The following is a 23690-nucleotide window of genomic DNA, read 5'->3' on the forward strand; positions in this document are numbered from 1 at the left end:
CCAACTAAAATATATTCCAGAAAGGAAGAAAGATTGTAAGGGGGTAAAATTTGAGGGGGAGATTTAAGGTAATGTAAAGGCAAAAATGAAGGCATACCGTATTGCAAAGGACAGTGGCAGGCTAGAGGATTGGAAAACTTTTTAAAAGGGTTATTGAAAAAAGTAATAAAGATAGCAAAGGTAAATAATGAAAAAAATCCAGTGCAAAATATAAAAAGGATTGCAAAAGATTCTATAAGTACATAAAAAGGAAGAGAGTAGCTAAAGTCAATGTTGGTCCCTTAGAGGGTGAGACAGGGGAGCTAATGCTCCCCTGTGGTTTGTGTCGGAACAGCAATAATATTTAAAGGTGGCGCAATCCCTTTTTGGGTTATATGGACTCGAAATGTTAATCCGGTTTCTCTCTCCACTGATGCTGCCGGACCTGCTGAGTTTATCCAGCACTTTCTCTTTTTATTTAGTTTTTCAGATTACTGTCCTGACATTACTGCGTCACACGTAAAGAAAATGTGAGAAGCTTATGGCCAATTCTTGGATTTGACTCCATTGGCTTGGGTCACTGTCCTCCCACAGTCTGAGAGAGCTCATTAAGCTGTTGTAATGGCCGCTGTTCCTTCACATTCACACTGAAGGCTCAGTGCGTTCTACCGTGCTCCATATCTTGAGTAGGCTCTAAGACTGCAGCAGCTAATAACACAGGAATGACAGAGACACTAAATCAGTATTTTGCCTTGGCTTTCACTGCGGAGGATATTAGAACAACCCCGATATTGACAGGTAATGTAGAGGCGACTGAAAAGGAAAAACTTAAAACAATCCCCATCACTAGGGAAAAAGCATTGAGCAAACTATTGGGATATAAAGGCAGACAAATCCCCATGGCCTTATGGCCAACATCCGTGGGTCATAAAAGAAGAGGCAGCAGAGATAGTGGGGGCATTGGTCATAATCTTCCGACATTCCCTGGATTCTGGAAAAGTTCCAGTGGATTGGAAAAAGGCTAATCTAACACGCCTGTTCAAAAAGTGAGAAAGGTGGAAAGTAGGAAACTATAGACTGGTTAGTTTAGCATCTGTCATTGGGAAATTGTTGGACTCCATTATTGAGGAAGTAGTAATGGGACATTTGGAAAGTCAGATTGCAATCCATCCGAGTCAGCATGGTTTTATGAAGGATAAATCGTGTTTGCTTGAGTTCTTCAAAGATGTAACGAGCAAAGTGGATAATGGGGGTCCTGTCGATGTAATGTATCTGGACTTCCAGAAGGCATTTGATAAGGTGCCACACAAAAGGTTAATAAATTAATTCACAAGGTAAGATCCCATGGGGTTGAGAGTAATAGAGAACTAGCTAACCAACAGAAAGCAGAGAGTGGGGATAAATGGGTCTTTTTCTGTTTGGCAAAATGTAACCAGTGGTGTACCACAAGGTTCAGTCCTCGAGCGCCAACTATCTATAGTCTATATTAATGACTTGGCTGCAGGGATTGAACGCACATGGCCAAATTTGCAGGTGACACTAACATAGGTGAGAAAGTAAATGACAATGAAGAAATAAGAAATTTACAAATGATTGGTTAGGTGAGTGGACCAGAATTTGGCAGATTTAACATGGATAAATGTGAGGTTATCCATTTTCATCGAAGGAATGAAAAGGCAACTTTTTATCTCAATAGAGAGAAACTTCAAAATGCTTCAGTGCAGAGGGATCTGGGTGGCCTCCTGTACGATTCACAGAAAGTTTGATATGCAGGTGCAGCAGGTAATAAAGAAGGCAAATGGAATTGTGCTAATGGAGTATAAAAATAGGGAAGCGTTATTGCAACTGTACAGGGCATTGGTAAGAGTGCATCTGGGCTACTGTGCACAGTTTTGATCCCCTTATTTGAGGAAGGATATAAATGCATTAGAGGCGGATCAGAGAAGAGAGATGGAGAGAGATTGAACAGTTTACATCTATATTCGCTGGAGTTTAGGAGAATGAGAAGAGGTCTCATTGGGACCTCTGCTGTTTGTGATTTATATAAACGATCTGGAAGAAGGTGTAACTGGGGTGATCAGTAAGTTTGCGGATGACACGAAAATGGCTGGACTTGCAGATAGTGAGGAACATTGTCAGAGGCTACAGAAGGATATAGATAGGCTGGAAATTTGGGCAAAGAAATGGCAGATGGAGTTCAATCCAGATAAATGCGAAATGATGCATTTTGGTAGAACTAACGTAAGGGGGAGCTATACGATAAATGGCAGAACCATAAAGGGTGTAGATACGCAGAGGGACCTGGGTGTGCAAGTCCACAGATCCTTGAAGGTGACATCACAGGTGGAGAAGGTAGTGAATAAGGCATATGGTATGCTTGCCTTTATAGGACGGGGCATAGAGTATAAAAGTTGGGGTCTGATGTTGCGGTTGTATAGAACGTTGGTTCGGCCGCATTTGGAATACTGCGCCCAGTTCTGGTTGCCACACTACCAGAAGGACATGGAGGCTTTAGAGAGAGTGCAGAGGAGGTTTACCAGGATGTTGCCTGGTATGGAAGGGCTTAGTTATGAGGAGAGATTGGGTAAACTGGGGTTGTTCTCACTGGAAAGATGGAGGATGAGGGGTGACCTAATAGAGGTGTATAAAATTATGAAAGGCATAGATAGGGTGAACGGTAGGAAGCTTTTTCCCAGATCGGTGGTGACATTTATGAGGGGTCGTAGGTTCAAGGTGAGGAGGGGAGGTTTAACATGGATATCAGAAGGACGTATTTTACACAGAGGGTGGTGGGGGCCTGGAATGCGCTGCCGGGCAAGGTGGTGGAGGCGGACACACTGGGAACGTTTAAGACTTATCTAGATAGCCACATGAACAGAGTGGGAATGGAGGGATACAAAAGAATGGTCTAGTTTGGACCAGGGAGCGGCACGGGCTTGGAGGGCCGAAGGGCCTGTTCCTGTGCTGTATTGTTCTTTGTTCTTTGTTCTTTGTCCAATTGAGGTATATAACACATTAAAAGGCATTGACAGGGTAGATATAGAGCGGATGTTCCCCTTTGTTGGACATTGTAGAACGAGAGGCATTATTTCCAGCTAAGAGGTGGCAGACTTAAAACAGAACCAAGGAAGAATTATTTCACTCTTGAAGGTTGTGAATCTGTGGAATTCTCTACCCCAGAGTGCTGTGGATGCCAGAACACTAATTAACTTTGAGGAGGAGATAGATAGGTTTTTAATTAGTAACGGGATGAAAGGTTATGGGGAATGGTGGAGATGCAGCACGGATATGATCAGCCACGACCATATTGCATGGCAGAGCAAGCTTCAGGGGCTGAATTGCTATTCCTGCTCATAGTTTTTAAGTTCTTATGATAGGAGGAGGCTCAAGTGGAGCATAAAAGCTGGCCTGTACCAGCTGGACTGAATGGCCTGTTTCTGTGCTGCCTATCCCATATAATTCTATGTAATAACTGACTTAGAGCGAGGAAGTGATATTGTAAGAAAATAACAAGAGAAATGCTGACAATATGCAGCAGATCTGGCAGCATCTGTGTCGAGAGAAACAGCATTAAAGTTTCAGGTCTGTGACATGTTGTCAGAACTAATTAAAGGTCCTATTGGCTTTGCAAAAATGCTATTGGCTTTGATCACCTCCACCAGGTCACAGGTAACCATTTATTTATCTGCAACATCTTTGATGTAGAAATAACACCTCGAGGCATTTAACAAAGCAAAATCATATGAAAGAGGTTGTGGTGCCAAAGGAGATAATTAAGAGGGTTGGCTAAAACCTTTATCAAAAAGATAGGTGTTAAGGATGGTTTCAAAAGTGGAGATGGAAGATAAATCAGGGATTGCATGTGCATGTGGCTGTGTACATACGTGTCTGTGTGCGCATGTGTGTGCACCTGTCTATGTGCATGTGTGTTGGTGTGCATGTCTGTGTGCACACGTCTGTGTGCACACATATCTGCGTATGTGTGTGTGCGTGTCTGTGCATCCGTGTCTCTGCATGCATGTCTGTGTATGCTTGTGTCTGCATGCATGTGTCTGGGTGCACTCGTGTCTGCACACAATCATGTCTCTGTGCACACATGCCTGTGCATGCATGTGTCTGCGTGTGCTTGCCTGTGTTGACATGCATACACATGTTTGTGTGTGCGTGAAGTGTTTGGTTTTACAATATTTCAGACATGCTTAATAAGAAGGGTGGAACTGTATAACTTCAAAATTATACAATTTAAAATTGTATTGTAGGTAACTTTAAACCTTTTTTCAAAATCCTTCCCTTTCGGTACTGAAGGGAGGAATATTCAGTGGCCAGGAGGAGCTCTTGTCCCTACATTTCTTAATGAGGGAACCCCACTGTCTGCCAGGCTGTCAATGACTGGGGAAGAAGAGTTCCTGGATTCTCTTTTCCTCGCTCTCAGGGCACCTTTTATTGTTCTTTCTCGGACTCTGTTCAGGGAATGTTTTAGCCTGTGCCGATCTTTGCCTCACTGACAGCATTTTGACAGGTGTGTTCTGCTTTTTCAGGAACGCATCGTTTCCCCGGAGACAGACAGCGGGTTTGTGGGGTCGGAGAGCAGCAGATTAACACCAGCAATTCAGACTCCAGAGCACCAACCCACTCAGAGCAGGTATCACACTCAATGCTTCAGTTGCTGTGCAGAATGAAATGTTGTGGACAACAGAATGGACTCTCTCTCTCATGTCCTGTGTCAATGTCAAACTCTTCTGAGTCTGTAATCCTTAATCCATATGAATAAATGAATATATGTTATATGTTAATTTAGTATAAATTCTAAATATTGGGAGGACTGAAGTCATTGTTGGTAACAACACAAACTCCATTTCATAGCCACTGACTCCATCCCTCTCTGTGTCTGAGGCTGAATCAGACTACTCACAATCTTGATGTTATATTTGACCCCAAGCTGAGCTGCCAGCCACATATTGGCGCCATCGCAAGACCACCTGTTTCCACCTCCATAACAGACCATAGGACCATAAGACCATAAGACATAGGAGCAGAATTAGGCCACTCAGCCCATCGAGTCTGCTCCACCATTCAATCATGGCTGATATTTTTCTCATCCCCATTCTCCTGCCTTTTCCCATAACCCCGATCCCCTTATTAATCAAGAACCTATCTAACTCTGTCTTAAAGACACCCAATGACCTGTCCGCCACAGCCTTCTACGGCAAAGAGTTCCACAGATTCACCACTCTCTGGCTGAAGAAATTCCTCCTCATCTCTGTTTTAAAGGATCGACCCTTTAGCCTGAGGTTGTACCTTCTGATTCTAGTTGTTCCTACTAGTGGAAACATCCTCTCCACGTCCACTCTATCCAGGCGTCGCAGTATCCTGTAAGTTTCAATAAGATCCCCCCTCATTTTTCTAAACTCCAATGAGTACAGATCCAGGGTCCTCAACCGTTCCTCATACGACAAGCTCTTCATTCCAGGGATCATTCTTGTGAACGTCCTCTGGACTCTTTCCAAGGCCAGCGCATCCTTCCTTAGATATGTGGCCCAAATATTGTCACAATACTCCAAATTGAGTCTGACCAGAGCCTTATACAGCCTCAGAAGCACATCCCTGCTCTTGTATTCTAGCCCTCTGGACATGAATGCTAACATTGCATTTGCCTTCCTAACTGCCGACTGAACCTGCACGTTAACCTTAAGAGAATCTTGAACAATGATTCCCAAGTCCCTTTGCGTTTCTGATTTCCTAAGCATTTTCCCTTTTAGCAAATAGTCTTTGCCTCCATTCCTCCTTCCAAAGTGCATAACCTCACACTTTGTCTCAATAGCATTCGAGTCCACTGCTGAAAACCTTGAGCTAGACCTTTGTTACCTCCAGACTTGGTTATCCTAATGCACCACAGGCTGCACTCCCACAATCTGCCCTCCATTGTGAGGCAATGACCATCTCCAACATGAGAATCTAACCATCTCCCCTCGACATTCAATGGCACTTCCGTCATACTTACCTGGCAGGGGTGAAACCATGATAAACAGGGTAGCTCACCTAAGACTAGGCTAGCCCAATGCCCTTTGGGTGTGCTGATGCCCATGATGGTGGTTTGCCTAAGCCAGGGTAGAGTCAAGGATCAGGCTAGCCAATGAGGTTAAAGCGAGACTTTACCTGATGCAATTTTTTCAACGCCATCTCGGCCTTTTGGCTAAGATGAAGCGTTAGATCAAGCCCGGGAGGGGGTGCAATGTCTCATCCTGTCAGCTTGGATCTCATTTGTCCTTGTGGGACCATGAATTACATTTAACTTGAATTGGGTTTTTTGGTTGGAATAAGAGTACCGTCACTGACTCCCACATCATCAACAGCCTGCAAGTTTCCTTTGGCTGAACTGAATCAGCCATATCAATATGGTGGCTACAAGAATAAATCAGAGACTGGGAATTCTGTGGTGAGTAATTTACCTTCTGACTCCCCAAAAGCCTGTCCATCATCTACAAGGCACAAGTCAGGAGTGTGATGGAATACTCCCCACTTGCCCGAATTAGTGCAGCTCCAAAAACTCTCAAGGAGCTCAATAACACCCAAGACAGAGCGGCCCATTTGATCAGCAGCTGTGTGTATCATCTACAAGATGCACTGCAGTAATTCACCAAGCCTCCAAAACCATGACCTTTACCACCTTGAAGGACAAGGGCGACAGACCAATACAAACACCATCATATGCTCTGAGCTATATACCATCCTGACTCGGAAATACATCACCGATACTTCATTGTTGCTGGGTCAAAATCCTGCAGCTTCCTTCCTAGCAGCACTATGGGTGTACCTACATCAGATGGGCTGTAGCAGTTCAAGAAGGAAGCTCAACTTCTCACCCTCTCAGGGCCAATTGGGGATGGGCAACAAACGTAGGTCCTTCCAGTGAGACCCAATCACAAGAAAAAATTCAAAAAACTTAAGGACCTCTAACACCCTGCTGCCTCTGTCCTAACTCACACTGAGTCCTATTCTCCCCTCAAGGTGAAGGATGATCAAGCATTTTGTGACTGGAGTCCGTGCTGAGAAAGCAAATCCAGCTTGCCACTCCGCTTCATGCATTTATGCACCTGGTGACATGGTAGCACAGTGGTTAGCACTGCTGCCTCACAGCGCCAGGGACCCAGGTTCAATTCCGACCTCGGGTGACTGTCTGTGTGAAGTTTGCACGTTCTCCCCGTGTCTGCATGGGTTTCCTCCGGGTACTCCGGTTTCCTCCCACAGTCTGAAAGATGTGCAGGTTAGGTGAATTGGCCATGCTAAATTGCCCCTAAGAGCCAGGGGGGGTTAGCAGGGTAAATACATGGGGTTACGGGAATAGGGCCCAGACAGGATTGTTGACGGCGCACACTCGAGGGCCTGAATGGCCTACTTCTGTACTGTAGGGTTTCTATGATTCTAAGCCAGGTTCAACTTTAAGTGCTGAAATACTGAAGATTTGAAATTGATGGGGGATTTGGGTCCTTCAATGGAAGCATCCACTGCACTGAATGGGAACCTCTGTTTGCCTTGTAATCCAGCCAGTCAATCTCCAGAACAGATAAAAAGCCATTCAAAGAACAGTTTTCTGCTAATATTCAGATTGTGTGCAAGATCTCTTCACAGGCTATCTGAGAAAGCTGATATGAAAAATAAAGCACAGTGGGTGCAGGAAACACTCGACAGATCAAGCGGCATCCACGGGGAAAGGGAAAGAGAGAGACAGAAGCTGGGATTTCTCTTGGGGCTTCTGAACCGCGCTGTCAGGTTCAAATGTGGGTCACCATTTGAAAAACAGTCGTCTCAGTGCGATTTTCCTCCGAGTGCCAACTAATGGCAGGAGCCTATAAATCCAGCCCAGAGGTTATTGTGTCTGGTTGAATTTGGATACAACTTGTAATTCCATTAATTAATCCTCAAAGTACCTGGAGCACAAGCACACTAAAACCGATAAAGCCACAATTTTGATGAAAAGGGCATCACATCGACATTTACTTTTAATCCTTTTTGCTGGACTGGTTACGAGTTCCTTTTGAAATGTTCCTCAAAAAGTGTACACCACATATTTCTTCAGCCAGAGGCTGATGAATTTATGGAACTGTTTGCCACAGAAGGCTGTGGAGGCCAGATCATTGAGTGTATTTAAGACAGAGATAGATAGGTTCTTGGTTGGTAAGGGGATCAAAGGTTATGGGGAAAAGGCAGGAGAATGGGGTTGAGAAACTTATCAGCCATGATCAAATGGCAGAGCAAACTCGATGGGCCGAATGGCCTAATTCTGCTCCTATATCTTATGGTCTTATATGCTACTGTCTTTTGTGTAGTTCAGTTATACAATGTGATATTAGGGCTGCTGAAACATGGGAGAGGAGTGTTCCTCAGAACAAACATGGATGCTAACACCCCATGAATGAATTTTTAAAAGTGGAAGTACTTGGTGCTGTTAATTTGGCAGTAGCAGATTGTAACTCTTGTTCACCAGTTTTTCCAACCACGCTCGTTCCAAAATTGGAAAATCCACCCGAGGTCAACGGACTTTTGCATACGATTCCCGTAGCAAGTGGGATAGGGAAATTCCCCTCATTGTGTCTCATAGTTCCCCAAATTCACTCAGTTAAGCCGAGAGGACAACAGAACTTCTGAAAGCTGGTTAACTTCCAATCCATACTTTCTTTCAATCACAGATTCCAAAGCCAAAGGGAGACTTTGCTAAAATCTCCTTGTTGGGATGATGTGCGCACTAAACGGGCCTTGAGATCTCAGGAGATTCATCGGAGAGGCATGACAGAACGTGAGGACCCTGCGACAGTAAGACAGAGCCACACCATGAGGCGGGACAGTGTTGTGCAAGTAGATCCTTCCCGTACGAGCTCACCTCAGCACTGGGCAGGCAGCGTAATGAGTGAGTTTGAACAGGAGACCTTTGTTAGTAAGTAGAACCTTTCTAGAGTTGATAACAAAGTGAGTTGATGTAGAACAGCCAGCCAGACAGTGGGTTTCACCAAGTAGAGGGATGCAGCCATTCACCCTTGCTTTGACACTGAGACTGACCTCGATTTCATGCAGGTCTCCTGGATGCTACCAAGCAAAGGAGAGATGCATTCACAGAGGAAGAGAAAAGAAAAGAGGGCCAGTTGACCTATTCTACTTTTACAGACCTTCTGATATCTGCTCTCGAAGCATCAGAAGTCCGGGCTCCAAGTTGCCTGCTCTGTTTTGGGGAAGTAGTGTGCAAATTAGGGAATGGAAAAGTTGTAAGGAGGCAGGATAAAATGGCTGAGATTTGAATGGAAGCATCCACTGAACTGAAAGGAGCCTATGCTTGCCTTATCCAGCCATGAAATTTTCATAACAGAAATAAATCCATCCAAAACTCAATAAAATGGAGCAGGAATGGCAGCACGGTGGCATAGTGATTAGCACTGCGGCCTCACAGCGCCAGGAACCCGGGTTCAATTCTGGCCTCGGGTGACTGTCTATGTGAAGTTTGTATGTTCTCTCCGTGTCTGCGTGGGTTTCCTCCAGGTTCTCCGGTTTCCTCCCACAATCCAAAGATGTGCAGGTTAGGTGGATTGGCCATGCTAAATTGCCCCTTAGTATCTCAAGTGGCGGTTAGGTGGATTGGCCATGGTAAATGTGGGTAAGATATTCTTTCGGAGAGTCAGTGCAGACTCACTGGGCTGAATGGCTTCCTTCTGCACTGTGGGGATTCGATGGTTCTAAGCTTTCACAGTAAGAAGTTTAACAACACCAGGTTAAAGTCCAACAGGTTTATTTGGTAGCAAATGCCACTAATTGGTTTATTTGGTCGCAAATGGCATTTGCTACCAAATAAACCAATTAGTGGCATTTGCTACCAAATAAACCTGTTGGACTTTAACCTGGTGTTGTTAAACTTCTTACTGTGTTTACCTCAGTCCAACACCGGCATCTCCACATCTAAGCTTTCAAACAGGGGACATCTTAAGAGAGAACACTTTACATATAAGTGAACCATTGTGCTGGCCAGCCATGGGGAAATCTAGAATGTCTTAGATCATTAAACGTAGGAGCAGTTAGTATGCAGGTGCAGCACGTAATAAGAGAGGCCAATGGAATTTTGGCATTCATTGCTAATGGAATAGAGTTATAAAAGTATGGAAGTGTTGTTGCAACTGTATAGGGCATTGGTCAGACCACGTCTGGAGTACTGAGCACAGTTTCGGTCCCCTTACTTCAGGAAGGACGTAAATGCATTAGAGGCAGTTCAGAGAAGGGTCACCAGATTGACTCCAGGGATCAAGGACTTGTCTTATGAAAAGAGATTGAGCAGTTTAGGCCGATACTCGCTGGAGTCTAGAAGAATGAGAGGAGATCTAATTGAGGTATATAAGATGTTAAAGGGGATTAACAGGGTAAGATGTAGAGCAGATGTTTCATCTTGTTGGACATTGAGGAATGTGAGGCCATAGTCTTAGACTAAGGGGTGGCAGATTTAAAACAGAAATGAGGAGGAATTACTTCACTCAAAGGGTGGTGAATGGGTGGAATTCCAGAGTACAGTGGACGCTGGAACACTAAACAAATTTAAGCAGGAGATAGATAGGTTTTTAATGAATAGGGGGATGAAGGGTTATGAGGAGTGGGCAGGAAGGCGGAGGTGCGGCTGAGATTGGATCAGCCATGATCATATTGAATGGGGGAGCAGGCTCGAGGGCCTGAATTGCCTCCTCCTGCTCCTAGTTCTTATGTTCTTATTTAAGGTGGCCTCACCCCAGCTGCATTCAGGTGGGTGTATAGAGTGGAGAATTGCCCTAAGTTTCAGATAAATTGATGACCTTATGCAAGGACCGAAAGACAAATGGCAAAAGAAATAAATGAGTGCCACAATCTGGTACAAAAAGGGATCTTGTTATGACATTTGTGTTAAAGTGCATTGGATGGCACGGTGACACAGTGGTTAGCACTGCTGCCTCACAGCACCAGGGACCTGGGTTTGATTCCTGACTTGGGTCACTGTCTGTGTGGAGTTTGCACATTCTCCCCGTGTCTGCATGGGTTTCCTCCCGCTGCTCTGGTTTCCTCCCACAGTCCGAAAAATTAGGTCCATTGGCCATGCTAACAGGCTCCGGAGTGTGGCGTCTAGGGGATTTTCACAGTAACTTCACTGCAGTGTTAATGTAAGGCTACTTGTGACTAATAAAGAAATGTTAAAACTGAGAAAGAAATTGAAATTGCTTTTTTTCACAATGGTCATTTTTATTGTATTCTGAAGTTGTGCCTTTGAGAAATGAAACAAACCTGAGAAGATGTGTCCTTACTTTATTTAAGGCCGTACTGAGTCCGAACCAGATGTTCAAACCAGCCGCAATGTCTATGTCAAGCAGGAGTACCGGCGCTCATCTCTAACCTCGTCACCTTTAACATTCAACCCTAAAGTCCACTACAGCTCCAGTCCTTTGAGTATTCACTCAGCTAGAGAGTGAGTATTGATACGAATCTCATTGCATTTTGAAACATATAAGTTGCACTTCTGTGGAACTAAAGAGGAACCCATCAGAAGTTAATTCATGATTTGATGTGGCACCAGCAACAGGTTTGCCTTCCCATGCATAAACACTGGCCTCAAATGACTAACATTCAATTTGGCATTTGGAATGGATTTGCCATTTAACTTAACTGATGTCTGTGGAGTACCCTGTTGGTTTAGCCAATTAGCTAAAAGCTATCCATCTCCTCAAGTTAAGTTCTGAATAGTATGTCTTGCGGCACAGTGGTAGCATCACTACTTCTGGAGCAGCAGCTTTGGGTTCAAGTCCAACGTCAGGACTTGTTGGCCACGGAGAGAGCACTCAGAACACGGCATTGTGGTACAGTGGTTAGCACTGCTGCCTCACAGCGCTAGGGACCCGGGTTCGATTTCCGGCTTCTGTATGGAGCTTGCACATTCTCCCCGTGTCTGCGTGGGTTTCCTCCGGGTTCTCTAGTCCTCCCACAGTCCAAAGATGTGCATGTTAGGTGGATTGGCCATGCTAAATTGCCCCTTAGTGTCAGGGGACTAGCTAGGGTAAATGCATGGTGTTATGGTGGCAGGTCCTGGGTGGGATTGTGGTCGGTGTAGACTTGACGGGCCAAATGGCCTCCTTCTGCACTGTAGGATTATTATATTATATGAACATGGTTCAATAGGCTGATAATCAGCTCAGGAATCCTCCCACCACTTCCTCTACTATTGCCCAAAGGCAAAAAAAGTGTGTGTGAAGATATGCTTTGAACAATTCTGAATTACAATTACTTTGCGAATGAATTGACCTGGTCCAAGCCAGTTTGATATTTTCCTCGTCCCTTTAACCATTTGTATTATAATGTGTTTGCAGTGAGGTGATTCAGGCTTTGCAAATGGAAGTCTCCCAACTCAAACAGCGTTTGGAGGAGTCACTGCATAAGCCTCCAGGAGATTCGGAAGAGAATCCATCACCAGTGATGCCTAAACCTCAAAGCCATCTTGTTCACCAGCATTCGCCAAGAAGGTCAGCAAGTTGCATGCTCGCTGTAGTTACAAATAGTGCTACAAAGACACAGACGTTTTGATTGTCGTTAATACTAACTATCCCCATTTTCATGGAGTGATCGGGATTGAGAAAAAACATTGCCATGAGATGTTAAACTGGGGACCCATCTGCCCTCTGAGATGAACATCAAAGAATCCATGGCACTATTTCAAAGCACAGCAGTCAATGTCTCCCACTATCCCGGGCATTGTCTCTGAACTAATACCAGCAAAAACTGATCACCTCATTGCTGTTTGTGGGATTGTGCTGTGCACAAATTGACTGCAACATTTCATTGCAGTACATTGGTCACAAAGCACTTTAGAATGTCTTGAGGTTGCGTTTGGTGCAATTAATTTACCAGTCAAACTGAGTTCAGTTTTATTCGAGTAAGTTTGCTCATCCTGAAAACTTGCTTCCTCCCTCGACCTTGCCATTAGTTTCCTCAATATTATCCAGGTAGGAAGCGAGGGGGTGGCATGGTTAGCAGTTAGCACTGCTGCCTCACAGCGCCAGCGATCCGGGTTCGATTCCTGGCTTGGGTCACTGTGTGTGCAGTCTGCATGTTCTCCCCGTGTCTGCATGGGTTTCCTTTGGGTGCTCCGGTTTCCTCCCACAGTCTGAAAGCCGTGCTGGTTAGGTGCATTGGCCATGCTAAATTCTCACTCAATGTACCCGAACAGGCGCTGGAGTGTGGCGACTCGGGGATTTTCACAATGACTTCATTGTAATGTTAATGTAAGCCTACTTGTGACACTGATAAATAAAATTTACTTTTTCTTACTTTAAGTTATGTGATGGAGTTTGTTTTAATAAGGAGAATTTTCAGCTTAACAGAAAATTCTGATCATTCGCTTATTGGAATATTTTGCTTTCGTTGCTGTTGAGGACAGCGGGATTCTCCGATCACGTCCATACCTGCCCCGCTGCCAGCAAGAATAGAGGTTTTGACACTCAGCATAATCCCTTGCTTTTGTACTCTTTGCCCCTATTAATAATAGGGTGCTATATTCTTTTTTAAAGAAACACTCTCTCAGCCTTTTGCCAAAGTCAAAACGATGATGAACTTCAGCAAAATTCAAAACAAGATGATGACAGTGAGATGTGTTTACATGTGAACTGAGCTAACTAAATCAGAAGATTCCAGGCGATTATTGGCAATGCAGCCTTCCGAACTCCCTGATTATTATAGCTGATCCTGCACTGACGTTGTCCGCTTTATTAATAAGGGCATAGAATATTACAGCAAGATAGTCACACGGTGGCACAGTGGTTAGCACTGCTGCCTCACAGCGCCAGGGACCCAGGTTCAGTCCCAGCCTTGGGTGACTGTGTGGAGTTTGCACGTTCTCCCCGTGCTTGCGTAGGTTTCCTCCGGGTGCTCCGGTTTCCTCCCACAGTCCAAAGATTTGCAGGTTAGGTGGATTGGTCATAGTAAATTGCTCCTTTGTGTCCCAAGATGTTCAGATTAGATGGATTGGCCATGCTAAATTGCCCCTTGGTGTCCCAAGATTTGCAGGTCAGGTGGATTGGCCATGGGGGTAAATTGCCCTTTAGTGTCCCAGGATGTGCAGGTTATGGGATTAGCAGGGTAAATACATGGGGTTATGGGCATAGGGCCTGGGTAAGATTTAAAAAATGTTGGGTTGGTGCAGATTCAATGCGTCGAATGGCCTCCTTATGCACTGTAGGGATTCTATGATGCTGCCCCTCAAATTACAAAGGAAACTTCCTCCAGTTAAGATTCTGATTTATTTTTTGAAGGAAACATATACAGAAACATCTGGAAAAGACGGAGGGCCAGATTTGGAACAAATCCCCAGCAAGTTGCAGCGGCTCAAAATTCTTCCCACAACACAAATCGGAACTAGAAATAAGTAAGTGAGCACAAAGAATTTTAACAAGATAAATTCAGTGTCCACTTCACCCTGAAACACCTTTACATTTCCCCATTAGCCAGATGTAAAGTTTTGGTGTTCCAACTCTCACCACCTACACCATCCACATTCATTATGGATCACCCACCTACATTGGGCAAATGGCCCTAACCATACCATAGGTATCAAATGCAAAGGTGTCACTTATAATGCATTAAACATTAATAAGCTTTTCCCACCTCATTATCATATTTGTATTTAAGTTGTTCATGGATCATTGTATTTTTGTATGTATATATCCTGGCTCTTGATATGTTTTTTTATTCATTCATGGGATGTGGGCGTCACTGGCTGGCCAGCATTTCTCAGCCATCCCTAGTTGCCCTTGAATTGACTTTGTAGCGACTGATATAACTGCGTGGCTTGCTAGGCCATTTCAGGGGGCAGTTGAGAGTCATCCACATTGCTGTGGCTCTGGAGTCACACGTATGCCAGACCAGGTAAGGACGGCAGATTTCCCTGAGTTATTCGCTTGCCATGTAGCTGATGTTTGATTGGTGTCACATGGCTGCGAGGCATTTATCTACATGAAAGTACTCACCTGATCAAAGGGATCAAGTATTGTCTTGCAAAGCACTTTCCGGCGAGTGCCAGAGGCAGGGTCCTAAAGTACAAATTAGGGCTGTTGTGCACCAAGTTTAGACGCAACTTAAAAAATTGAAGTTGAGTGTTTGTGGCTCACTTCATTAATTTTTTTAATTCATTCATGGGACATGGGCATCGCTGGCTGGCCAGCATTTATTGCCCATCCCTAGTTGCACTTGCTCAGAGGGCAACTGAGAACCAACCACATGTAGGCCAGACCTGGTAAGGACGGCAGATTTCCTTCCCCATAGAGCATTAGTACACCAGATGGGTTTTTCCGACAATCGGCAATGGTTTCCTGGTCATCAGTAAATTCTTAATTCCAGATAAGTTAAGTTAGGTATGGTGGGCATTCCGGTCATCAACCATTGGATGTAACAGGTTGTGTTACTCCTGATGTTGTAGGTGAACAAAATGATTGTAGTCAAATATGGGACAGAGTGCTAGCTACTCATGCTGGGGAGAATCTTACCTTCTGTAAGAGGAAGCAGCTCCTGTGATGAAACTGTGTTCACCCGACTAGGGAACTCATGATCACAGCTTAAACAACTGGACATGGAATTCTTCTGGCTGCAAGAGTGCCCCAGACACACAAGTATTAGGCTGGTGTAAAGCTGAATTGTGAAGACCGGGCAAAATCAAAAACTGCAAAATCAAATTTATTCATATATTTTATACCGATTGAGTGAAATATTGTCCAAAGCTCTCAGACATTCATTAACATAACCTCATCCATGCAAACGAGCAGAGAATGTCTATGTTTAAACCCATTCTGATTGAACACACATTTATGCAGAAAGCCTTGTACACAGGAGGCCCAAAGTATTTCTGGTGTTTAATGAGATTTTTTAGACTATTTGTTTTTCTTTAATTTCCCCTGACTGAAGCTAAGAGTGTATTTTTTTTTAAAGTAAAGTTAAAATTTGTTTATTAGTCACAAATATCTTACATTAACACTGCAATGAAGTTACTGTGAAAACCCCCTAGTCGCCACACTCTGACGCCTGTTCGGGTACACGGAGGAAGAATTTAGCACGGCCAATGCACCTAACCAGCACGTCTTTGGACTGTGGGAGGAAGCCAGAGCCCACGGAGGAATGTGTAAACTCCACACAGACAGTGACCCAAGCCGGGAATCGAGCTCTGGTCCCTGGCGCTGTCAGGCAGCAATGCCAACCACTGTGCCGCCCATTTTTGTACCTTGTATCTAGCTGTTTTTTGTATCTTTGAATGCATGTCTGCAGCACCGAAATGAATTATATTAACAATTAAAAACTCCCTGCTTGGGATGATTTTTTAAAAATTCATTCATGGGACATGGGCGTCACGCACTGACCAGCATTTATTGCCCATCCCTAGTTGCCCAAGGGCAGTTGAGAGTCAACCACCTTGCTAGGTAGGCCAGATGTAGGTCATGTGTAGGCCAGATCAGGTAAGGATTTCCTTCCCCAAACGACATTAGTGAACCAGATGGTTTTTTCCGACAATCGACAATGGTGTCATGGTCATCAGTAGATTCTTAATTCAAGATATTCTTTATTGAACTCAAATTCCACCCCCTGCTGTGATGGGATTTGAACCCGGGTCCCCAGAACATTAGCTGAGTTTCTGGATTAATAGTCTAGCGATAATACCACTGGGCTATCGCCTCCCCACTGTGCAGTGCTATGGTATCCAACACTTTCCTTACTTAATTGGTATATGTATGTTTTCTCAATTGCATTATTGGAGTGTTCAAGGAAAGGTTTTGGAACGATTAGGAGCATTGTGATGTTCACTTTGGTTAATGTAATCCTTTGATTGATTTGATTTGATTTAGTTTATTGTTGTCACATGTATTCGGAGACAGTGAAAAGTATTGTTTCTTGCGCGTTATACAGATAAAGCATACCATTCATAGAGTACATAAGAGAGAAAGAAAGGAGGGTGCAAATGTAGTGATACAGTCATAGCTAGGGTGTAGAGAAAGATCAGCTTAATATATGATAGGTCCATTCAAAAGTCTGATGGCAGCAGGGAAGGAGCTGTTCTTGAGTCAGTTGTCACAGTTATGATGCAGAGCTCAGGAGAACTGTGCTCCATGAATGGACCTGTGGGGTAGCTTTACTTTTGGCAAAGTCGTAGATGTTCGGCAGCATTTTAACTGGCAGGGTAGGGTCGGGGGAGGGAGGATTGAGGTGCGGGTTAAATCCCCAAAATATGCTTAACCTGCTGAAAACCCAACATGATCCAGGGAATGTTTGGCAGCATTTGGGACACACCTCTGAAGGTATTAGGGTGGGATTTTACAGCTGTTCCTGCTGGCGGGATCATCTGGTCCCGCCAATGGTGATGACCCCCACCCCCCCACCCACGCTCCCCCTCCCCACCACAGGTTTCCTGGCTGAGGAGGGGGTGAGCAACAAGAAACTCCGTTGACAGCAACAGGACCAGAGGATCCCACGCCAGGTAATGGCGGGCCACCTCTGCCGCTGCAAAACACACTCCAGACGGGGCTGGGCAGAGTGGGAAATCCTGCCCGGTGGGCCTCTTATGCAAACACACTAAGAGACAACTAATTCAGCATTCCGGCTTTAAGAGCCGGTACATGGATATCCTGAGCTGTATGAAACTCACACCGGTCAACAAGGCGAGAGCACAGTTGGGATTCACTGCTGTGTGAAGTTGACAGGCTGATAAGCCTTGAAAGGGTGAAACTGCACAGTGGCTTACTTGCGTAAATGAAAGACTTGTGTTCACAGCACTGTTCTGTCCCAGTGCAGAGGGATCTGGGTGTCCTTGTTCATGAGTCACAGAAAACTAGCACGCAGGTACAGCAGATAATAAAGTGAATGGAATGTTTGTATTTATAGCTAAAGGAATAGAATATAAAGATAAGGAAGTATTGTTGCAACTTTACAAGGCATTGGTGAGACCGCACTTAGGGTATTTTGCATAGTTTTGGTCCCTGTATTTGAGGAAAGATGTAGTGGCATTGGAGGCAGTTCAGAGGAGGTTCACTCGATTGATTCCAGAGATGAGGGGTTTGTCATATGAAGAGAGATTGAACAGTTTAGGCCAATGCTCTCTGGAATTTAGAAGAATGAGGGGAGATCAAATTGAGGTATTCAAGATGATAAAAGATATGGATAAAGTAGACACGGAGCGGATGCTTCCTCTTGTGGGGCATTCTAGGATGAGAGATCATAGTCTTAGGATAAGGGGTATCAAATTAAAACAGAGTTGAGGAGAAACTACTTCTCCGAAAGGATTGTGAATCTGTGGAATTCGCTACCCCAAAGTGCGTGGATGCTGGGACAGTGAGTAAATTTAAAAAGGAGTTCGACAGATTTTTAATTGGTCATGGGTTGAAGGGTTACGGGGAGAAGGCAGGAAAATGGGGATGTGGAACATATGAGCCATGATGGAATGGCGGAGCAGAGACGATGGGCCGAATGGCCTAATTCTGCTCCGATATCTTATGAACTTATGAATTATCACACCCAGGGTCGGTGGTTGGTCGGGCAAGCTGGTTGCAGGATGTCTGATGCTGATACTGTGACTGACTTAAACAGCCACAGCAACGTCCATTTCCCTGAGAAACATGTTCACGCCCCAATTCCAGAAACCCGCCATTGTGCTCAGGCTGGATTTCAGCCGCCGTTCTCTCAGGTGCTTGTCACTCCTGAAAGCAGCTTGTGCATTTCACATTCAAGAGTGTCTTTCCCACACACCTTTTCTCAATCTTCCCAATGGTAAATGGAAATACTAGACCGAGACAAAGCCAGGTCTGACTTTGCTGAACTGCTTTAGCCTACAAGCGGCAAGCCAACCTGCGGAGTAACAGATTCAATCAAATCTTATCTTGATTCAACTTAATGCAGAAGTTTTAGAAAAGCAGGCCAGACTGTCGCTATAAATGAGTTTGAGAAAGTTGCTGAATCCTGCGACAATGATGTTTGAGTCAATGCTGGAAGAGGAGAGAGGAGGACAGATACTTGCAAGTCAAAAACCAATTAACCTTCAGGACTTTGAAACGTATTTTAACAAGAATTGTTGGGCTTCCTGGATGGATCAGAAAGTTTATTGGCTAAGAAATTGATCTTACAGACCAAGAAGTTTCCCTGTTCAATCCCTCGTCTCAGAGTTAGATGATCTTAGTCTGGGTGCAGGTTGTTGGACATTCGAATTAGTCTCTGTCATTCTGTAAGAATTCTCACAACTCCAGTTTAAAGTCCAACAGGCTTTATTTGGAATCACGAGCTTTCGGAGTGCTGCTCCTTCATCAGGTGAGTGAAGAGGTGGGTTCACAAACACGGCATATATAGACAGAGAGACAATTGCAAGATAATGGCTGGAATGTGAGTCTTTCTATGTTAGGGAAGCCAGGTGTTTACAGTGTTATTTTGAGTACAGCGTATTCCTATAAGCCTTTCTGCCTCTGTTATTGTGTTACTGGCTTCTGTTGGGTGTTCTGGGTATGTGCAGGTTTTAGAGGGCTTTTCAGTCTGCAAGCAAGACATGTTTTACTAGTGCTCCTGTTTCAGGAACATAGGAATTAGGAACTGAAGTAGGTAAATCGAGCCTGCTCCGCCATTCAATCAGATCATGGCTGTTCTCTCCCTGGTCTCAAATCCACCTCCCCACCTGTTCCTCATATCCCCTTATCCCTTTTTATTAGAAATATATCTATCTCCTTCTTGAAACCGTTCAATGATTCAGACTCCACCACGCTATGGGGCAGCGAGTTTCACAAATTCACCACCCTCTGCGAGAAGTAGTTCCTCCTCATCTCAGTGTTAAATCTACTGCCTCTCAACCTACACCTGTGACCTCTTGTCCTGGATTGCCCCATAAGGGGAAACATTTGGTCTACATTTACTTTATCAATCCCTTTTAAAATTTTATATACCTTGATCAGATCCCCTCTCATCCTTCTAGACTCCAGCGAGTACAAACTGTTCAATCTCTCCTCATACGTCAACCCTTTCATCCCCGGATTCAATAGTTATTACTGTTCTGCTGAGTTACTGTTCTTGTTACACTTTGTTATTTATTTATATAAAGATCATCCTTTAAACACGGCATTCAACTACTTTATCTGTGGTCCAAAGGTAACGGGGCTCCTACTTCTGATCTGAATTGGCTTTGACGCACCTTATAGTCGAATAAACTGTCAACAACTCTCACTGGCCTCACACCTAAACAATAGCCTCTTGGAGGAGGTACATGTAGCCAAGCAACACCCACGTGGAACTGCACTGTGCAATAAAGCCTCAATAGGACAAGAGGATAAGGCAGAACAACTGACGAGAAAAAAGATATATTTTTTAAAAGACACTGAGCAAACCCACAGCCCCCAATACACAATCTACTCCCTGGGATAAAGGAGGGAAAAATACTGTTGGTATCTTGAGTGTATACAGCAGTCTGCAGAGAAAGAGCCAAATACTAGGGCTGAGACACATTGGCCGGAATTCTCCCATCCCACCCGCCACTGGGATTTTAGCGGGCGCGTTGCGGAGAATGTGAAACCCCATTGATAGTCGGACAGGAATTTCCGGCTTTCAGACCAGCGCGGCCAGAGAATTCCGCCCATTGCACCCTTTCACATTTAATCAGAGGAATATCTGTCAGTTGGGAGGTAAAAAAGAAAAGGGACTGAGAGTAAAGATAAGAAATATAAGCAGTTATAGATCAGCTCATAAGATTTCACCATTATCAGGTTGTCAACTGTTTTTGAATTCTGTGCTCGCTCCACTGAGACCAGGGTACGATTCCTATCAAGGGCCGGAATGTTACAGCCGTTCATGTCGATGGGATTTTCCCATCCCACTGCAGCGAACAGAGATTTGACTGGGCTCCAAATTCTTCAACTTGGCTGAGGTGGGAGCGTGGCGTAAACGGCTGGTAAGATCACGCCCAAGGACTTAATATTAACAAGACAGCGTGTCATTCAAAATCATTTTACATTAATTACCTGCAGCTAATGGGCAAAAAATGAACAACAATTAGGGCTTGATATTTTACCATCTATAAATATGACTCAGATACATTACTCTGAGTCTCTTCATTGCATAAAGCCACGTGGGAATATAAGCTGTGATGAGGACACACAGAGGCCACAGAGAGTTAAGTAACTTTTGTGCCACACAAGTGCCAGGCAACGATCATCTTCCACAAGACAGAATCTAACCATCATCCCTTGACGTTCAATGGCATTATCATCACTGAATCCCCCACATCATGAATGTTACCATTGACCAGAACCTGAACCAATCATACAAATACTGGGAATTCTGTGGCGAATAACTCTCCTCCTAACTCCCCAAAGGCTGTCCACCAGGTACAAGTCAAGAGTGTGATGTAATAGTCTCCATTGATGGGTGCAGCTCCAGCAACACGCAAGAGGCTTGACATCATCCAAGGCAAATCCACCCCCTCCCACCCCGCGCCTTCACTACTTTCAGCATCCACTCCCTCCACCACTGATGCACTGTGGTAGCAATGTGAACCATCTACAGAATGCATGGCAGTAACTCACCAAAGCTCCTTCGACAACACTTTCCAAACAAGTGACATCTATCATCGAGAAGGACAAGGACAGCAGATGCATGTGACCACCACCTGGAAGTTCCCCTCCAATCAACACATTATCCTGACTTGGGAATATATCGCCGTTCCTTTACTGCTGCATGGTCAAAGATCCAGGAACTCCCTCCCTAACAGCACTATGAGTGTACCTACACCACATGGACTACAATGCTTCAAGAAGGTGGTTCACCACCAGCTTTCCAAGGGCAATGAGGGATGGGCAATTAATTCTGGCCTATCCAGCGATGTCCACATCCCGTGAAAGGATGAAAAAAGTGGACAGCAATCTGGCAGATGGATTTTCTGCTGTTTCCCACTGTCCTCTCTCAAGCTACTGAAATGCCAATCACCCCTTGTTCTCTTAAACAAGGAGCTCTCCAGTACTTTAACTCAGATGCTCACTATACACTTGGCAGAAGATTATGCCCAACAGACAACGACTAAATTCTGGTTTTGTTAAAGAGATGAGTTCTTCTTTAATGCAGTTATCTCTGACACGATCAACAGTAAAAAGTTTTAAAGTTTATTTATTCGTGTCACAAGTAGGCTTACATTAACATTGCAGTGAAGTTCCTGTAAAAATCTCCCAGTCGCCACACTCTGGCGCCTGTTTGGGTACATTGAGGGAGAATTGAGCATGGCTAATGCACCTAACCAGCATGTCTTTCAGACTGTGGGAGGAAAGCAGAGCACCCGGAGGAAATCCACGCAGACACGGGGAGAATTGCAAACTTTGCACAGTCACCCAAGCCAGGAATCGAACCCAGGTCCCTGGCACTGAGGCAGCAGTGCTAACCACTGTGCCACCATGCCACCCTTTAATGGAGGTGACAGATACTCACTTTCAGGAAGGCTTGCCAAATTAAATGCCAATCAGGCACTTGGCTGGGCAATGCCGGGCTCTCCCTGGGACTAAGGAACCCACCCCTTCAAGGGACAGACAGCTTTTCATTGCAGGCAGCGCCACCAGGGGAGCGTGGTCACTGCTGGCATTGCAGCCACTCAAGATCTGGGATTACTGAGGAGTCACAGGTGAATAATGACGATAGGAGGTGGTGAGATGGGGATTACAGGGGGAGTGGTTAGGCAGCAAGTGGAAAGGGGTGCCCCTCAGCAGGAAGCCCACCCACTCATGATGCTGAGCCCCTGGATCAGGCATTGAGTGCCTTCGAACAGGGGGTCATTTCCTTTCCTCCCCCGCGCCCCCCCGCCCACCCACCCACCCCTCAGAGGATCACAAACGACACCAATAGGGCTTGCTTTTTGGGCTTTGTGCATGGCAAATCTCCCAGCCACAGTTAGATGAATCCTAGTGGCAATGAGATGAGACCTGTGCGTGGGAATTCATTGGAATTAACCAGGTCAGAGGCAGGAAGGTGAAAGGATCCCCGCCCCCAAACTCTCTCAGGAGAGGGCATTAAACTCTGCCATATTGGATCTTTCAGTGCTTTCAAATAGAAGAATCATCAAATCCCTACAGTGCAGAAGGAGGCCATTCAGCCTATCGAGTCTGCACCGACAACAGTCCATCCAGTAATCCCACACACTTACCCCACTAATCCACCTAACCTACACTTCTTTGGACACTAAGGGGTAATTGGCATTGCTAATAAGAACATAAGAACATAAGAAATAGGAGCAGGAGTAGGCCATCTAGCCCCTCGAGCCTGCCCCGCCATTCAATAAGATCATGGCTGATCTGACGTGGATCAGTACCACTTACCCGCCTGATCCCCATAACCCTTAATTCCCTTACCGATCAGGAATCCATCCATCCGCGCCAACCTAACCTGCACATCTTTGGAGTGTGGAAGGAAATCAGAACACCCAGAGGAAACTCACACAGACACGAGGAGGATGTGCAAACTCCACACAGTCATCCAAGGCCGGAATTTAACCTGGGTCCCTGGGCGCTGTCAGGCAGCAGTGCTAACCATTGTGCCACTGTGCCATCCATTTACCTTAGCTTGAAAACATTGGTCAGGATTTTACATGACCGCGGTGTGTCTCCCCCTGCAGATGCGGCGGACCATTTAAATTTCCATTTACTTCGGTGGGACCTTAGTATCCCGCTGGAGCTGGG

At 45.0% G+C, this 23690-nt stretch overlaps 1 protein-coding gene across 1 annotated transcript in view; it reads left to right on the plus strand.

Annotated features, from left to right (window-relative positions):
* The window catches only part of akna (AT-hook transcription factor), a 201889-nt gene that overhangs the window by 152769 nt on the left and 25430 nt on the right, over window positions 1–23690 (plus strand). Inside the window, exons 14-18 of the mRNA XM_078226612.1 lie at window positions 4518–4621; window positions 8667–8911; window positions 11293–11443; window positions 12339–12491; window positions 14277–14389. Of these exons, the coding sequence (XP_078082738.1) occupies window positions 4518–4621; window positions 8667–8911; window positions 11293–11443; window positions 12339–12491; window positions 14277–14389 (766 nt within the window). The remainder of the gene's footprint in view (window positions 1–4517; window positions 4622–8666; window positions 8912–11292; window positions 11444–12338; window positions 12492–14276; window positions 14390–23690) is intronic.

Source organism: Mustelus asterias, chromosome 13 (assembly GCF_964213995.1).
Source record: "Mustelus asterias chromosome 13, sMusAst1.hap1.1, whole genome shotgun sequence".
NCBI lineage: Eukaryota > Metazoa > Chordata > Chondrichthyes > Carcharhiniformes > Triakidae > Mustelus > Mustelus asterias.